The sequence below is a fragment of the Pleurodeles waltl genome, chromosome 1_2 (genome assembly GCF_031143425.1).
Source record: "Pleurodeles waltl isolate 20211129_DDA chromosome 1_2, aPleWal1.hap1.20221129, whole genome shotgun sequence".
Classification (NCBI taxonomy): domain Eukaryota; kingdom Metazoa; phylum Chordata; class Amphibia; order Caudata; family Salamandridae; genus Pleurodeles; species Pleurodeles waltl.
In genome coordinates, this window is record NC_090437.1 from 594,931,595 (window position 1) to 594,948,760 (window position 17,166).

Genomic DNA, 17,166 nt, shown 5'->3' on the forward strand with positions numbered 1-17,166 from the left:
GTTTATCCGTTCTGGCGCTTAAAGATCCTGCCAGGTGCTGGGAGGTCAGGGAGATGCCCTAATCATTTAGTCACTTTCAGAGGAAGAGAGCCTCTTGGCACAAGACCCCACTCCGCCCTGTTTGTTGCAGTGCCAGATGGCAGTAGTGTTGTCCGTGAGAACCTTTACCCGTTCCACTTTTATGTATGAGAAAAATGCCTTTAGTGCCAAATGAATTACTTGCAGGTCCAATAAGTTGATGTGAAGTCAGGTTTCCACAAGAGACCAGAGTCCCTTGATATCCACCTATCCCAGGTGAACCACTCCCCCAAACATAGCAACGATCCATCCGTCATGATCGTTACTCTGCATGTGGTAGGGAAAGATCAGCAGTTAGTAAAAATTCAGTCGAGCAGCCACCACTGCAGATACTTTGCAGTCTCCTTCAAAAGTGGGATGAGGTCTGACAGGCTGCCTTGGTGCTGAGCATGCTAAGCCTTTAGATCCCACTACAAAGACTGCATGTGCCACCTGATGCGGTCCACAAGCAGGAGATCAAGAGTCCCGGAAGCCTCAGAACCGCTCTCACTGAGACCCAGGTCTATGACTGAAACATCTGGATCATAGCCTGAATGCCCTGAACTTCTTTGACATGGAGGAATAGCTCAAAAAAGCACAGTATCCAGGATGGCTCCAATAACCGAGAGCCGCTGTGAAAGAGTCAGGTGTGACCTTTACACATACCCAATGATGTTAACGATTTGGGTGTTGTCTGGCGATGGTTGTCAACTGAGGCGTGCCTGCCTTCAGTAGTTGAGGTATAAGAAGATTGGAATGCCCAACCTCTGCAGATGGGCTGTGACCACCATCACATTTGTAAACACTCAAATTGTACTGGTCTTGCTAAAGGGAGGCATGTAGAACTGAAATTGCTCTTGGCCTACCTAGAACCGCAGTTAATAGCAATGTGACTGCAGGACGGGGATGTGAAAATGTGTGTCCAGACGAGTGCCACCCTCCAGTCACCTGGATCCATGGTAAACAGAATTAAGGTCGGGGGAGCATTTTGAACGTTTCCTTCCGGAGAAAGAAGTTCAGAGTATGAAGATATAAGATGGGGTGAAGGCCTCCACCCTTTTTCAGTACCAGGATATAACGGTATAAACAGCCAGTACCGATCTCTTGTGTTGATATCCTCTCTATTGCTCGCTTGGACAAGTGAGCTTGAACTTCACAGATTATGGCCAACTGCTCCATCGGGAGGTGTTGCGGTATTATGTGGTGTGTCCGGGGAATAGGACCCACAAGGTAGGGAATAGCCATGTTCTATGATCTGGATCACCCATTGGTCTCATGTGATGCCCCGCAATCTGTGGAGGTGAAAGGACCTACACCAGGTGATAATGAGCCGCCAAGGATAAATGAAGGTGGTTTTGCAGCAGCCGCTGAAGAGGTTGTGATCTGGGCCCTGAACAGTGTCAGGCGGCTCCCTAGCATTGTCCCCGATAAAAGGCTAGAAGGCCTGTGGCTGCTGAGGCCCATATTGGTGCTGCCTCTGAAAATATCTTCTGCTGAAGCCTACACATGGGCATTGTTGGGGGAACTGGTGAGATAGCTGAGCTGGACCCAAATAGTAAGCTGTGCCTTTGCTCTCCTTAGATTTCAAGGGCAGAGTCAGACTTCAACCTGAAAAGTTTTGACCCACTGAACTGCGTGTCCATGAGGGAATGCTGAACCTCCGAAGAGAAACCCATCAAACTAATCAAGGTGTAGTGCCTAAGCTCCACACTGGTTCCTACTGTCCTACACAGACAGTCAGTTGTGTCCAGTCCAGAGTGGATCACACAATTTACAGGATCTTGGCCATCGAGGATCAGTCGCTGTAGGGTATATCTGACATCCTCGGGCACTGCTGGCAACACATTTGCCACTCTGTCCCACAAGGTGTTCAAATACTGTTTCAGGAGGCACAGGTGTTGACGGATCACAGGGCAAAACTGGTACTGTTGAATGCAGTGGTGAGGAAAGAGTTGGGGTTCAGGTGGCTCGATGAGGTCTGTAATGCTAAGCTCTTCAGGGGCAGGAAGCTGTAAAGAGAAATCAGAGTCCCTAGGAGCAGGCATGTTCCATCCTGCCACTTGCCTGCTGACTGGTGGGCAACAGTCTTGTTTAGCCCTGGTTCTACAAGTAAATCTGTAAGGGCTTCATCAAAGGATAATCAAGGTTCTTTGGTGATCGCTGCAGGGTTAGGAACCTCTGTCAAAACACCGGTCCTAAACTCCTGCATAGGAAAAGTTAAATCAGGTACCTCCAATGCCCTTCCGAGAACAGTAACAAAGGAGGCAGTTTCTTCTATGGCAACAGGATCAGGGGATGAGAAGCCAGTGTCAAGAGAGGTTTGATGTCCTGTGGCATCTTGTAGATTATCAAAACTTTCACCTCCTTCATAAAAAGTATTGTTACCATTTTCATCTGGATCGTAGTCCTAGAATTCTGGTCCAGGGTGACAGGTGTTGGGCTTTAGAATCCGACAGAAGGATAGCGTCCGGTATCTGAGACATCACAAGAGGCGTCGAGGCTCATACTCGTGGCAACTGTCTTGTTGCCGAAAGCGACATCAGACATTGTGCCAAGACCAGAGTCAGCAGCACTGTACTCAAAGATGAGGCAAACCTCTGGTGGAGGTGAAAAGGTGCAGTAGGCACTGGGGACAGCTCCGTCGATGGACTTCGATAGGCTGCCACCTAGAATCTGTGGGGCCCGAATGTGCCCCCAGTGGGATTCAACAGGGTACCAAAAATGCCTGACTGCGGACTCTTTCAGGGGTCAAATTTAATCTGTCATTGCTGTCTGTTGATGGAGAATGGGGCAAAGTGGCAGTGGTTCGGGAACATGCTTCATGGAGAGGCTTAGAGACCCAAAGTTATCCAGGGCACTGTGCGACTCCGAGCAGTTTGAGTGGCAATATGTCAGTGAACCCCACTTGAATTTCTTATGTTTTTTGGCTGGAATGTTTAGACCTCCTGAACTCCTGGATCTCAAGGTGGAGTGGACTCAAGATCTGTACCAGGAGCGAGAGCGCATCCACACATTCAACCAAGCCACAGACTGGTTCTTTGACTTTACACACTGTGAGTTTGGCCTTACGGTCTCCAATTGTTTTTTTGGTTCATCTTGTAACAGTAGGAACACAAATTTGTACTGAGATCGGGGCCGAGACACCACTGACAGATGTCGTGGGTGTCTGTTACTGACATGTGCGACACTGACGACAGTCATGACGGCTTGAAACCTGTCATTTAGGGCACACTATGGACTATTTCGAGTTTGGAAAAAATAGTTTTTTTGAAGAAAAGTTCTATCATAAAAGTAGCATTGCTACCTCAGGATCCACGTTGGAAGGGACAGAAAGAAAGGGCCTAACGTCAGTGCATGGAGACGGTCTTACAGTGGCCCTGATAGATCCGATGCAGAACCACACGTAGATGCACAAGGGAACTGGGATTAAAATTTCCAGATCTAGTCTGGAGCTTGGGGGAAATTCACAAGGTGAAAAATCAGCAGTTAAGTCTCTATCGGACTAGGCTCAACCAAGTCTACACTGATCAATTTATTTTCAAGGAACTATACTCCTTAGCCAGTTCTTTTTTCTCAACTCATTTTTATTTCAGTGCTTTTCAGTGTAAAGTAACCTGGGCTCTTGGAGCAACTATAAATGATCTCAACAGAAGTGTACCCTCAGGCTCAGTCTGTGCTCCCTGGAAAGAAGCAGAAGCAGAAACAACAGTGAGGCAGAATTGGTCTCAACTAAAACACAGTCATTGCAAAAGAAAACTGACCCACTCCCCCCCCAAAAAAAAGTCTTAGATGGACATCTCCAAAGCTCTTAATTATGTTTTGTAATGCTATCTTCCACAGTTTTGTAATACAGCATGGTGCGGAAGAAAACCTAAAAACCTCACTAAAGTTACACATACAAATATAGATCACTTGTCTATGTATACTGGTGCTCTAAAGATTTTAGCTTGCCTCAAAGCTGTGTATCAATAGTGTTAATATTGCCCAACTCATTGGTATTATGTTAATCCACCTATTGAGGATGGAAGGCAGGTAAGTCTTCCTAGATTTCAACCTGCATTACACAGCTGCTTTAGATGGTCATGTCAAACCGCTCAAATAAAAAATGTTATGCCTAACTGGAAGAAAGAAAAAAAAACGGAGATCAAAGGCATAAATTAAAGTTCTTCCTCGCTTTCGACAGCCTCCAAAATAAAACTAAGACAGCTACTGTTCACACTGGTGGCACAGATGCATTACTACCTCATCGGTCTTCCTCATCATAATCCTTTCAAATGAGGCTCTGATATCAGGGGAAAAAATCTCCCACTGGAGCCAAGCGATGGCATAAAGGTTCAGAATGAATCTTAAGTGCTCCAGCACTTAAGACACGACTCTCTTCTGAACACACCTGCCCTGTTACTTCTGCTTACGCATTTCAGTGTCTGCGTTTACAAGCCCCCATACCGTTCACATATCTCTTCCTAGACGAATGTTCTTTCAGGAGGGTGGTGCACTCAATCATACTCTTTTGCTCACCTGGTAGTATATGCTGCGGCAAAAAGCTCTTTTTCCAAAGACCTCACAAGTGCACGGACAGCACTGTTTTGTGGAGGAGGGTTACCCAACCCAAAGTGCCACAATATAAACACTGCTCATTGTACAGAGTGGCAAAAACTTGCATGTTGCTGTTTTTGGCATCTGGATGACTGCAGAGCTCCATGTGAATTTGGCTACACAAATCAGTATTGTAAGACCACCACCATTGTCGGAGAAATCAGAAGGCATGACGCTCTAGGTAATCTGATATACCGAAACGCAAAGTCAAAACTCCACAGTGATGGCCCTGTTTTCAACTTCACCTTCAGGTAAGCATGTAAGGGGAGAGTACAAAAGCCAAATACAGAGAGAACCCTAGCAACTATAAGTCTCCTTAAGGGGTGAATGAGCGGTGTTTTCATACTGGATATCGAATACATTTAGAAAAGTAAATATAGGCTTTAGCTAAATATGAATTATAAAATATAGGAGAACAAGGTGTTAGTAAGGCCATGTAGACCTACTTTTCAGACAGACTATACTTCATTTAGTAATAAAGTTTACTGTCGAGTAATCACATTGTTACATAGTACCCTCAATGACAAGCTGAAATAAAAAGCCTTTAGCAAATGCACATGTTCAAGTTCTGAAGTTCACTCATTCTATCCTTTAAATACCCACACTAACAAATTACTGGGCACTTGAAAAGCGCTATTGTCTTTCACACCAGAGATCACTAATGAGCAAAGCAGCCTTTACACAGACAAAAACGCAGAAACACATATGGATATTAAATGGAAATAGTTTAACAAATAGTCTAACTTACTTATAGGCTTTTATGACATTAGCAGAATGTTTCCACACTCAATGTCTAATCTACCTGGTGCATTAAATCAAACATATAGGCCACAGTGCCGAGTCTTTCAGTAAGCGCTTCAAAACTACCTTTGCCTTCTCTAGGTTTCTTCTTCAGTGCCACGTCAGGGGAGCCATTAGGAAAATCTGGTGGTTGCGGTTTTGGTTTTCGTCCGGCTGCACAAAAGGACACACAATTAGAGCAATCGGACAGATTGATGCTTTAGGTAACGAAGTTCAAATGATAACATACATCAAAACAGCAATCTCTCACACAAAGTGGGCTAAACAAAGTACATAAATACACTAAGTGCACTGTGCCGTTTGCAATTTAATACACAGATGTTTGGAACGCCCTTTGCATTCTAATCAAATACAATTTAAACGTAAATATATGCAACTGACTAAAATCAGTTTAAAAAACAAAATTTCTGCATCTCAAAACAAATCCAAAATAGATTAAAAACGTTTCAAAACTAGCTGGTGAAGCATAAACAAGATCCACTGTCTGTGTTGCTCATCTGTTAAATCTGGTGACTCATTTAGAAAACTATCTAGTCCAAAATTGCTATAAACAAAAATCTACACATTTAATGTGATTTAGATCCTGAATCCATAAACTACAACAAGTATACATTCGATTTATTCAAGGATTCGTGCCTAAGTTCCAATGTTAGTTCCCAGTAGGAGACCGTTATTCTTAAATTTATCAAAATCATCGTTTATGAATATTCAGCTGTATTTGACCTTGCTGGAATTTTTTGGCACAACAAGTGTACGCACGGGACTCATTCTTTCTATTCTGGAACAATGCATTTGGGTAGGTGAAATATTTCCATCACAGATTTTTTTTAAATCAAGCTTTTCATCATGATGGCATTATCACATAGGTGCATGTCATCTTGCATGAATCCCATCTCCAACAATGCAGGGATTTCACTTTTATTGCAGGCAAGGCACATATTCACATCAGTTATTCATGTTCTGCCTAATTTTGTAAGAAACCATACTGGTAATGAATGTAGAATATTCAATCAACAACTTACAGCTGCTCCACATGCTTTAAATTGCATGCCCACGAATCTCAACTCCAGTCAGTGTCATGACGGAGAAACTTCTCAAGCAGCCCCGGCTTTTAAGAATCCATACTTCGCCTCTTTCCACTTAAGCAACACTTTCATTTGCTATGCATTTGACTATAGCAGTGTATGGGAACAAATTTTACTCCGTTTTCAAATACATGTTTTTTACACTGCACAGTGGTAAATAAAGCATCCCCTACAACACGTTCACATTATCAAGTATAGTCGAGACAGGAGGTAGGTACATGAAGTGAGGGAAATGAAACTCAATGAAACTATTCCTTTTTCTTCATTTATTGTCACAGGAGCGACGGAGAAGATTCATCTCAACAACGGGGGCACAGAGGGAAATAACCGTCTAGCAAGGAACATAGAACACAGTGACATCATGTCAATGATGCCACGCTGTTCCATGTCCCCACGAGGAAATACATTGCAAAGCAATCACCACAATTATCTTCCCCTTTTGTTTTGTTTTTTGAATTAGAACAAATAAAGTAAATCACGACATAACAAAGTCTTGAAATTTTTTGGGGCGTTTGGCATATTCTGGTGATTTTTCTACATTTGTGTTCACCATTGATGCCTGGCACAATTCCACCGCCAGAGACAACATCAGAATAACTTCGTGCAGTCGGATCCAGTGCTATGCGAGAATTGTTCCACCAGCTCCCATCTGCCAACCTAACAGCATTCTTCCGCACTTCACGTATTTGTTGAGTATCCTTGAACTTAGATAATCCTTTCTTAATTAAGACAGGATTTTTCACCCTCACCCAATCGCCAACTTTTAATTTACTTTCCTTGTTGCCTTTACCAGTTGCCCTTTTTAGACCACTGACATTGGAGTTAAATTCTGCAACCCGCCAGAGTTCCTTAAGATCACAACCTCCATGGAACAACTTTACCATCCAAAAAGGGCACAACTCAGTAGATGCCACTCTCCCTCTCATAAGTTCAAATGGAGTTTTCCCTGTGGCAGTGTGAGGTGTGGTGCGATATGACCATACAAATTCCTTAATAGCTTGATCAGTAGACAGGTGATTTCTATATGAAGCTTGAATACAGTCTACCAGCACTCAATTAAACCGTTCGACCATGCCATTACTTTGTGGATGGTAAAGAGGTGTTCTGATATGCTTCACATCACACTTATTCAAAAATTGAAACATCTCCGCCGAGACAAACTGAACACCATTGTCTGTTAGAATTTGTTCAGGAAAACCCTCATGACTAAATAACTTTTTCAGGCATTCTATTACTAGACGAGAAGTGGGAAACCTGACTGGCTCAACCTCCACCCACCTGGATAAATGATCAATTATTACAACAAAGTATCTCATATTGGGAGGCAAAATTTGATAAGGACCCAAAAGATCAAGACCGAGTTTCTGCCAAGCCTTTGCTGGAGAAGGAACGAAAGTCTCCAATGTTCCTTCCGTGATCAACACTTTGTCACTAGTACAGCATCTTGCGCAATTCTTTACATAGTCTTCAATTTCAGTATCCATTTTGGGCCACCAAAATTCGGATCTCAATTTTCTTTTGGTGATTGTAGACCCCAAATGACCCATATGAGACGCCGCAATCAACCTTCTCCTTACGCTTTCTGGTGGGACCAACATTTTGCCTCTAACCAATTTATCTCCTTCAATGGACAGCTCATCAGATACCTTCCAAAATGATTGTAACTCAGATGGTAGACCCCTCTCCATGGGCCAACCCGATTTGACCAAACGCATCACTTCACAGAGAATCTCATCATCCTGTACAGCCTTCACCCATTCTCTTTCATCTAAAGACACAGTGCTTTCAGCAACACAGGCAATGAAACATTCTTCAATTTCAGGTTCCCATTCTTGTTCATCATTATCATTAATGGGTAACCTAGATAAACAATCTGCCCTCCTATTTTTCCCACCAGGTATGTACTCTACTGTAAAAGTGAACTCCAACAGCTTGGCAGATAACCTTGCAATCCGCGCTGTTGAACGTTTTACTTTTCTACCTGATAGAATTTCTACCAGGGGTCTATGGTCTGTCTTCAGCACAAATTGTCTACCCCATAAGTACTGTTTACATTTTTCAATACTCCAGACACAGGCTAATAATTCTTTTTCGATCACTGAGTACTTGCGTTCCACCTGCCTTAGAGTTCTAGATGCGAATCCCACAGTGCTTTCCTTTCCATCGTTGGAAATTTGAGATGACAGCACCAAGCCCATACTCACAAGCATCTACAGTAACTATGGTGTTCTTGTTTTCCGAAAATGGCTGTAAGGCCGGAACACTAACAATTTCTTGTTTGATTTGCTCAAACATGTCATTACATTCATTGGACCAAAAGAACACAGGGTTTCTCAATATGGTTCTAAAACACTCAGTATTTTTGGCAAATTTCTTCAAAAATTTTGCATAGAATTCGCATAACCCAAGAAACGACAGTAGCTGGTCCTTGGTTTTGGGAGGAGGTGCCTCTAGTATGCTTTTAACTAAACGTGGCGTGGGTTTGATGCCATCCCTTGAAAAAACATGGCCAAGGTATTCAATCTCATCAACCTTGAAAACACATTTATCTTTTCTCAAGGTAACGCCTCTGTTTTCCAATGTGTACAACACTTGCTCTAAAACTTTATCATGTTCAGCCTAATTTTTAACAAACACTAGAATATCATCTTGAAAGACTGCAACGTTAGGATTGTCCGTAAACATGTCAGACATTAGTCTTTGGAAAGCTGCAGCCGCTGAGGCTAAACCAAAAGGTAGTCTGCAAAACTGATAAGTACCATCAGGAGTAATGAATGCAGTAAGATGTCTAGAATCTACATCTAAATCTACTTGGTGGTATGCTGACTTTAAGTCTAATTTGGTGAACCACTGAGAAGAGCCAGTCTTCGCAATCAAGTCATCAATTCTTGGGAGAGGAAAACTATCCACCCAAATCGCCTCATTTAAACTTCTCAAGTCCACACACATCTTCAAGTCACCTGACTTTTTCTTAGCTAGAACTATGGGGGATAACCACAAAGTTGCCTCAACCTTTTCTATCACACCCTGATCACACATTTCTTTTAGCAACTTGGACAATTCAGATCTCACATTTAGAGGTACATTCCTTAGCTTATGTTTGACTGGGATAGCATTGTGTTTGAGTTTTATCGTGTGAGAGTAATTAGTGATCTTACCAAGTCGTTCCTGAAATAATTTGGTAAATTTATGTTGCCATACCTCCACTGGATTGGAGACAAAGTTGACTGGACTTAAACTCTCATCATCTAACATTACAGGTTTGTCTCGACCCGGCTTGATTGTTAGATTGAACTCAGCCTGATGAAGCAACCCTAGAACATTAATCCCTTTTTTGCTACATAGATTTTACCACGCAGTGTTCTATCAAAAATAGTTATCGAGGCCCAGAAGTAACCCATCAGATCAATTTTGCTACCCTCAAACGCAACAGTGGAAACATCTGGAGGGTAAAGAGTTTTAGAAATCCAGCTTTCTATGTACTTTTCCTGAGCCACTATAGTTACGCGAGCCCCTGTGTCTACTAATAATCTAATGTTTTTTCCATCAATTATTACATCCACATCAGGATCAACAACAACTCTGTTAAAATTGGCAGAATCTTTAACCACTAACACATATTCATTAATTTGTTCTTCCACCACATTCTCTGCATCACCACTGATTACACAACGGATATTGTTCTTTTTTGCACTTCTGCACACTCTCGCAAAATGTCCTAATTTGTTGCAGTTTCTGCATTGTTGTTGTATAGCTGGACAGTTTTTGAACGAAGATACGTGCGTGGAAGAACCACATCTGTAGCATGTAAGTTTCTGATTGGTTTTACTTCTAAAAAACGAATTGTCCTGTTTTCTTTCTAAGCGCTTATTGTTGCTATCATTTTGTGCATTTACAACCGCTCCTGAAATGGTTGCACTGGCCATGGAAGCCTCTAATAGTTTGGCATCCTCCATGGAACATTCAATGCTTTTGGCAATGTCGATAGCCTTATCCAACAATGGATCTTTGCAAGTCAGTAACTTTTCCTGAATTCTTTTTGAAGAACACTTGGCAACCAGCTGATCACGGATGAGCTGCAAAGTGAAATTCTCAAATTCACATTTAGCTGCAAGCACTTTCAGCGCAGTAATAAAGGTATCAATGCTCTCACTGGGGCTTTGTGACCTCGTGAAAAATTTATAACGGTGGACAACAATGTTCTTGGTTTTAATGAAGTACTTGTCCAATTGAGCAATGGCCATTTCAAACTCATCTAACTCCTCATCAACAGCGAGTTCGTAGACTGGAAGATGATCAAAAATATTCTGGCCCTCAATTCCCAAATAATAATACAATAAACTTTTTTTTATTTCTGGTCTGAGTTTATGACCATCAATGGCACCCAGATATGCTTTAAACGACCGTAACCAAAGTTTCCATTCAAGAGGTGGATCGCCTGGATCTTGCAGAAAGGGCGCTGGAGGTATAACATTCTGCATATTTACCTACAGAACGCACAGAATATATATAGTAGACCAGAGTATTAATGTACAAATGCACGCTGTTACCTTTAATATTGTACCTTCAAAAGAAAGTGATTGAAAGGAGTACTAGAAAAGGACAGACAGAATCAGCAGTACTGAAATGTTAATGTCCCACAGAAAGATGGCCGAACTGACAATACATTAAGTCAGTCCATTTTCTGTTTTTGTTTTCCTTTTTTTTTTTTTTTTAAAAAGAAGTCCGTCGTTTATTTCTTTGAAATTTCAGATTGTACTGTGGCGTTGGACAACAGTCTCTTCAAAATACGGTAAGGAAAAAATGACAAAACACGTTCATTAGATTTGTTTGTGCGCGGCGGATCGCAGCTGTGCTAGCGTCTTCACACGCGCTGTGTCGAAACCATGACAACAGCAGATTCGTTTGTGTGCCAAAATGCGCGTAAGTAATAAACGCTCGCAAAAAACAAAATTACACTGTGTGCGTAGTGCACACAGTGTCAATGACCTCTGTGCCCCCGCAATCCACGAAACCAAAAATGAAGTAAACGTTCGGCCAAACTCACAGAAGTTCGCAGAAGTCCGTGTAGGGTAGAAGGACTGAACAGATGATCACCGAAACTGAAGTTTGAAGAGCCAAACCTTGGAGACCAGATTTAGCACATTGCGAGTCCCATCCTCGTAGCCAATGAAGTGAGGGAAATGAAACTCAATGAAACGATTCCTTTTTGTAGGAAGTTGGCTCTGTATGTGCTATTTCAAAGTAAGGAATAGCATGCACAGAGTCCAAGGGTTCCCCTTAGAGGTAAGATAGTGGCAAAAAGAGATAATACTAATGCTCCATTTTGTGGTAGTGTGGTCGAGCAGTAGGCTTATCCAAGGAGTAGTGTTAAGCATTTGTTGTACATACACATAGACAATAAATGAGGTACACACACTCAGAGACAAATCCAGCCAATAGGTTTTGTTATAGAAAAATATCTTTTCTTAGTTTATTTTAAGAACCACAGGTTCAAATTCTACATGTAATATCTCATTCGAAAGGTATTGCAGGTAAGTACTTTAGGAACTTCAAATCATAAAAATTGCATGTATACTTTACAAGTTATTGACAAATAGCTGTTTTAAAAGTGGACACTTAGTGCAATTTTCACAGTTCCTGGGGGAGGTAAGTTTTTGTTAGTTTTACCAGGTAAGTAAGACACTTACAGGGTTCAGTTCTTGGTCCAAGGTAGCCCACCGTTGGGGGTTCAGAGCAACCCCAAAGTCACCACACCAGCAGCTCAGGGCCGGTCAGGTGCAGAGTTCAAAGTGGTGCCCAAAACACATAGGCTAGAATGGAGAGAAGGGGGTGCCCCGGTTCCGGTCTGCTTGCAGGTAAGTACCCGCGTCTTCGGAGGGCAGACCAGGGGGGTTTTGTAGGGCACCGGGGGGGACACAAGCCCACACAGAAATTTCACCCTCAGCAGCGCGGGGGCGGCCGGGTGCAGTGTAGAAACAGGCGTCGGGTTTGTAATGGAAGTCAATGGGAGATCTAGGGATCTCTTCAGCGCTGCAGGCAGGCAAGGGGGGGGTTCCTCGGGGAAACCTCCACTTGATCAAGGGAGAGGGACTCCTGGGGGTCACTCCTCCAGTGAAAGTCCGGTCCTTCAGGTCCTGGGGGCTGCGGGTGCAGGGTCTCTCCCAGGTGTCGGGACTTAGGATTCAAAGAGTCGCGGTCAGGGGAAGCCTCGGGATTCCCTCTGCAGGCGGCGCTGTGGGGGCTCAGGGGGGACAGGTTTTGGTACTCACAGTCTTAGAGTAGTCCTGGGGTCCCTCCTGAGGTGTTGGATCGCCACCAGCCGAGTCGGGGTCGCCGGGTGCAGTGTTGCAAGTCTCACGCTTCTTGCGGGGAGCTTGCAGGGTTCTTTAAGGCTGCTGGAAACAAAGTTGCAGCTTTTCTTGGAGCAGGTCCGCTGTCCCTCGGGAGTTTCTTGTCTTTTCGAAGCAGGGGCAGTCCTCAGAGGATGTCGAGGTCGCTGGTCCCTTTGGAAGGCGTCGCTGGAGCAGGATCTTTGGAAGGCAGGAGACAGGCCGGTGAGTTTCTGGAGCCAAGGCAGTTGTCGTCTTCTGGTCTTCCGCTGCAGGGGTTTTCAGCTGGGCAGTCCTTCTTCTTGTAGTTGCAGGAATCTAAATTCTTAGGTTCAGGGAAGCCCTTAAATACTAAATTTAAGGGCGTGTTTAGGTCTGGGGGGTTAGTAGCCAATGGCTACTAGCCCTGAGGGTGGGTACACCCTCTTTGTGCCTCCTCCCAAGGGGAGGGGGTCACAATCCTAACCCTATTCGGGGAATCCTCCATCTGCAAGATGGAGGATTTCTAAAAGTTAGAGTCACTTCAGCTCAGGACACCTTAGGGGCTGTCCTGACTGGCCAGTGACTCCTCCTTGTTTTTCTCATTATTTTCTCCGGCCTTGCCGCCAAAAGTGGGGCCTGGCCGGAGGGGGCGGGCAACTCCACTAGCTGGAGTGTCCTGCTGGGTTGGCACAAAGGAGGTGAGCCTTTGAGGCTCACCGCCAGGTGTGACAATTCCTGCCTGGGGGAGGTGTTAGCATCTCCACCCAGTGCAGGCTTTGTTACTGGCCTCAGAGTGACAAAGGCACTCTCCCCATGGGGCCAGCAACATGTCTCGGTTTGTGGCAGGCGGCTAAAACTAGTCAGCTTACACAGATAGTCGGTTAAGTTTCAGGGGGCACCTCTAAGGTGCCCTCTGGGGTGTATTTTACAATAAAATGTACACTGGCATCAGTGTGCATTTATTGTGCTGAGAAGTTTGATACCAAACTTCCCAGTTTTCAGTGTAGCCATTATGGTGCTGTGGAGTTCGTGTTTGACAAACTCCCAGACCATATACTCTTATGGCTACCCTGCACTTACAATGTCTAAGGTTTTGTTTAGACACTGTAGGGGTACCATGCTCATGCACTGGTACCCTCACCTATGGTATAGTGCACCCTGCCTTAGGGCTGTAAGGCCTGCTAGAGGGGTGTCTTACCTATACTGCATAGGCAGTGAGAGGCTGGCATGGCACCCTGAGGGGAGTGCCATGTCGACTTACTCGTTTTGTCCTCACTAGCACACACAAGCTGGCAAGCAGGGTGTCTGTGCTGAGTGAGAGGTCTCCAGGGTGGCATAAGACATGCTGCAGCCCTTAGAGACCTTCCTTGGCATCAGGGCCCTTGGTACTAGAAGTACCAGTTACAAGGGACTTATCTGGATGCCAGGGTCTGCCAATTGTGGATACAAAAGTACAGGTTAGGGAAAGAACACTGGTGCTGGGGCCTGGTTAGCAGGCCTCAGCACACTTTCAATTGTAAACATAGCATCAGCAAAGGCAAAAAGTCAGGGGGCAACCATGCCAAGGAGGCATTTCCTTACACTTTTTCTTTATTTATTGTCACAGGAGCGACGGAGAAGATTCATCTCAACAACGGGGGCACAGAGGGAAATAACCGTCTAGCAAGGAACATAGAACACAGTGACATCATGTCAATGATGCCACGCTGTTCCATGTCCCCACGAGGAAATACATTGCAAAGCAATCACCACAGTACATTTTACCAATGACATCAAATAAGGGAGTGGAGTGGGCATGGCCAGGGGAGTGCAAGGGGCTATGTATATAATCAGGAAGTATTGTCTGAGTTAAAACTAAATGGAGTGCAAACCATAGTACAAAGGTGGGGGTAGACTGCAGACATCAGGTCATCTACTCTGGTTTCCTGTAGTTAAATAAATTATTTGTATATTGTTCTCAAGCTTACTTCTCTATTGCTTTAGGTGCTCACAAAGCACTGAAAGCCTCCCAGACGTATGGCATGGAACAATGCTAAACATGGAGGAATAATGCCAAACATGATGAAAGAATGCATCTCCCTTCAAAACAAGGATTTGCACTCAAAGACCATCAGGAAACGTGTACATGGCGATGCCCCCAACCAGTGATGGTCTGTTCTAAAATGCAAGCAAAAAAGTGAGTCTCCAAAGTCCACTTCTGAATTCATGGGAAAAGGACAGCAACACAGACTGCACACTCCTGCTTTAAATGGTGGTGATACTTTTTCAAAATATATATTGGTTGTAACTACAGCTTAGAGGAAGGCAAATCCAGAACAGAGTTTAAAGTGGCCATGCAGGCAACAAGCTAGAAACGAAGGACGTAATGAAAGTTCAACTTATTTAATTGTCTCCCTGCTGGTCAGTCTAGGCCATAAGCAGGCATACTATCAAGTACATCCCACAGATGCGATCACAGAAGAAGGCGTCAAGAGCACAAAATTATCAATGAAGTTAGCTGTAAGCATCAGCCCCAATCCGCCACATTTGTTGTCCATGGGATCCTATTCAATACTTACCAGCGCAGCTCCAGACAGAAGCAGACATCTGAATTGGTAGCTGGCGTGGCTGACAGGGAAAGAATGCCCCCTTTTATGACACCTAGCCCCACTTCCTCACGAAAGCATCATACTGTTTTCTCTATCAAGAATGATGTTTGGTCAGTAGTGCCTACGTGGAAAGCATGGCGCCCGAAAACCGGTGTCCCTCTTACCCTTGTGAAAAAGTCTGCAAAGTTTTTCTTACAGTATTAACAAAAATTTACAATAGAGGAAATGTCCAGAAACATGCTACATAACTAAGAGCAAAGCAGAAAATTAGGAGTTCGGCAACATAAAAGTTAACCAAACAAGAGGAAAAATGAAACTTCGACAAAAAAAGAAAGTGAATTAAGGTGCATTGCTACCTTTCTTCTTTTTGAGCGGCTCCTGTACATCTGGGGACGGTGGAAGGGGAGAGGTTTCCATGGGCTCGGAGTCTTCAGTGGAAACCTCCACAACCGTCTCCGTGATCACATCCGGCCTCATCGCTGCATGAATAAATTCTGGCGTTGATACACAGGGAGGGATAAACACTTCCACTGCAGGAAAAGTACATGAACAGGTTCAATAATCTGGCGACAGTCTACCAGTTTACATACTTGGGAAGGAAAATTGCAAAAGGAAAGCTTAGGAAAGGAAAGGAGTCCAGCCAATTTGTTTTCCCCTGGTAAAGTGCACATAGGGGTTTCTTGGTAGCATAATTAAATCTAGCTACTCTAGGAAAAGATTCCAAGCGGACACAGAAAAGCAAGGACCAAAAGTCAGGATGATCTCAACGTATGCAAAATCTGAAGGAAATATTTCAAAATATTTCAAATATTACTGGAATGTCTGTGAAATGCACTGGTGGATAGGGGAAGTGAACGTACAGCGAATGCACGATCCCGGTGGTTAATTTAATGTCTTGTAGTCTGTGAATTCTCTAGTACGAAATAAAAGTCTCTCATCTGTGAAATGAAACAGCTGTGTGTAAAATACCCCCATAAGGTCTGTGAACTCCCAGTTTGTGAGAGAACTGTCCCAGCAGTCAATGAAAAACCATTGTTGTCAAGGGAATCGTTGGTGCTCAGACTATTGGTGGAATGCTCTAGTGGTCAGGGGAAATCCTAGTAGTCAAAGGCCCTGGTGTTCAATAAATTACATAGTGGTCTGGGTATAACACAGATTACCAACACAATGATCTACGTATGGGCCAGCCTCCGTAGAACAGGTATCCACTTTGCAAATTATCACTGCTACAACTGGCACCAAGTAGTGTGGTTAGTATTCCTAGGCCATGTACCACTTAACCCTTTAGCTTATTGAGGTGCACCCAACCAAGAAACAAGGCGTACAAGTTACTTACCTTCAGTAGCGATATATCTGGTAGAGACATATTCTAGTTGCAGATTCCTTACCTTAGAATTTCCCACCAGGCGCCAAACTGGATCTGGGGATTTTTTTTCTTCAAGCAATACCCTCGCGCGTCAGTCAATGAGATGCTGTTGTGAGTAGTACATAGACACAGCCTCAGCGCAGTTATGTCAGTTTCTTTTCACGACTTTCCACGTCAAAGCACAGAGCTGTGAAGAACACTGAAATTGGTGCACCAAAGCTAAGGCCCTGAATGGAGAAGCCCTGCCACTAGAAATCAGTTCACAAGCGGGAGGATGGGTGAGTCGGTAAGGAATCTGCAACTCGAAAAGACTTCTTCGAAGAAAAACAACTTGTAACACTCCGAGACCAACACCAGAC

The 17,166-nt window shown here is 43.9% G+C and overlaps 1 protein-coding gene across 6 annotated transcripts in view; it reads right to left on the reverse strand.

The window, feature by feature from the left end:
* The window catches only part of ELF2 (E74 like ETS transcription factor 2), a 416,996-nt gene that overhangs the window by 52,911 nt on the left and 346,919 nt on the right, over positions 1-17,166 (reverse strand). For all 6 annotated transcript variants that reach the window (XM_069242240.1, XM_069242243.1, XM_069242249.1 and 3 more), the window contains 2 exons: positions 15,798-15,971; positions 5,521-5,607 (listed from right to left, as the gene is read on the reverse strand). In XM_069242240.1, the coding sequence (XP_069098341.1) occupies positions 5,521-5,607; positions 15,798-15,971 (261 nt within the window). The remainder of the gene's footprint in view (positions 1-5,520; positions 5,608-15,797; positions 15,972-17,166) is intronic.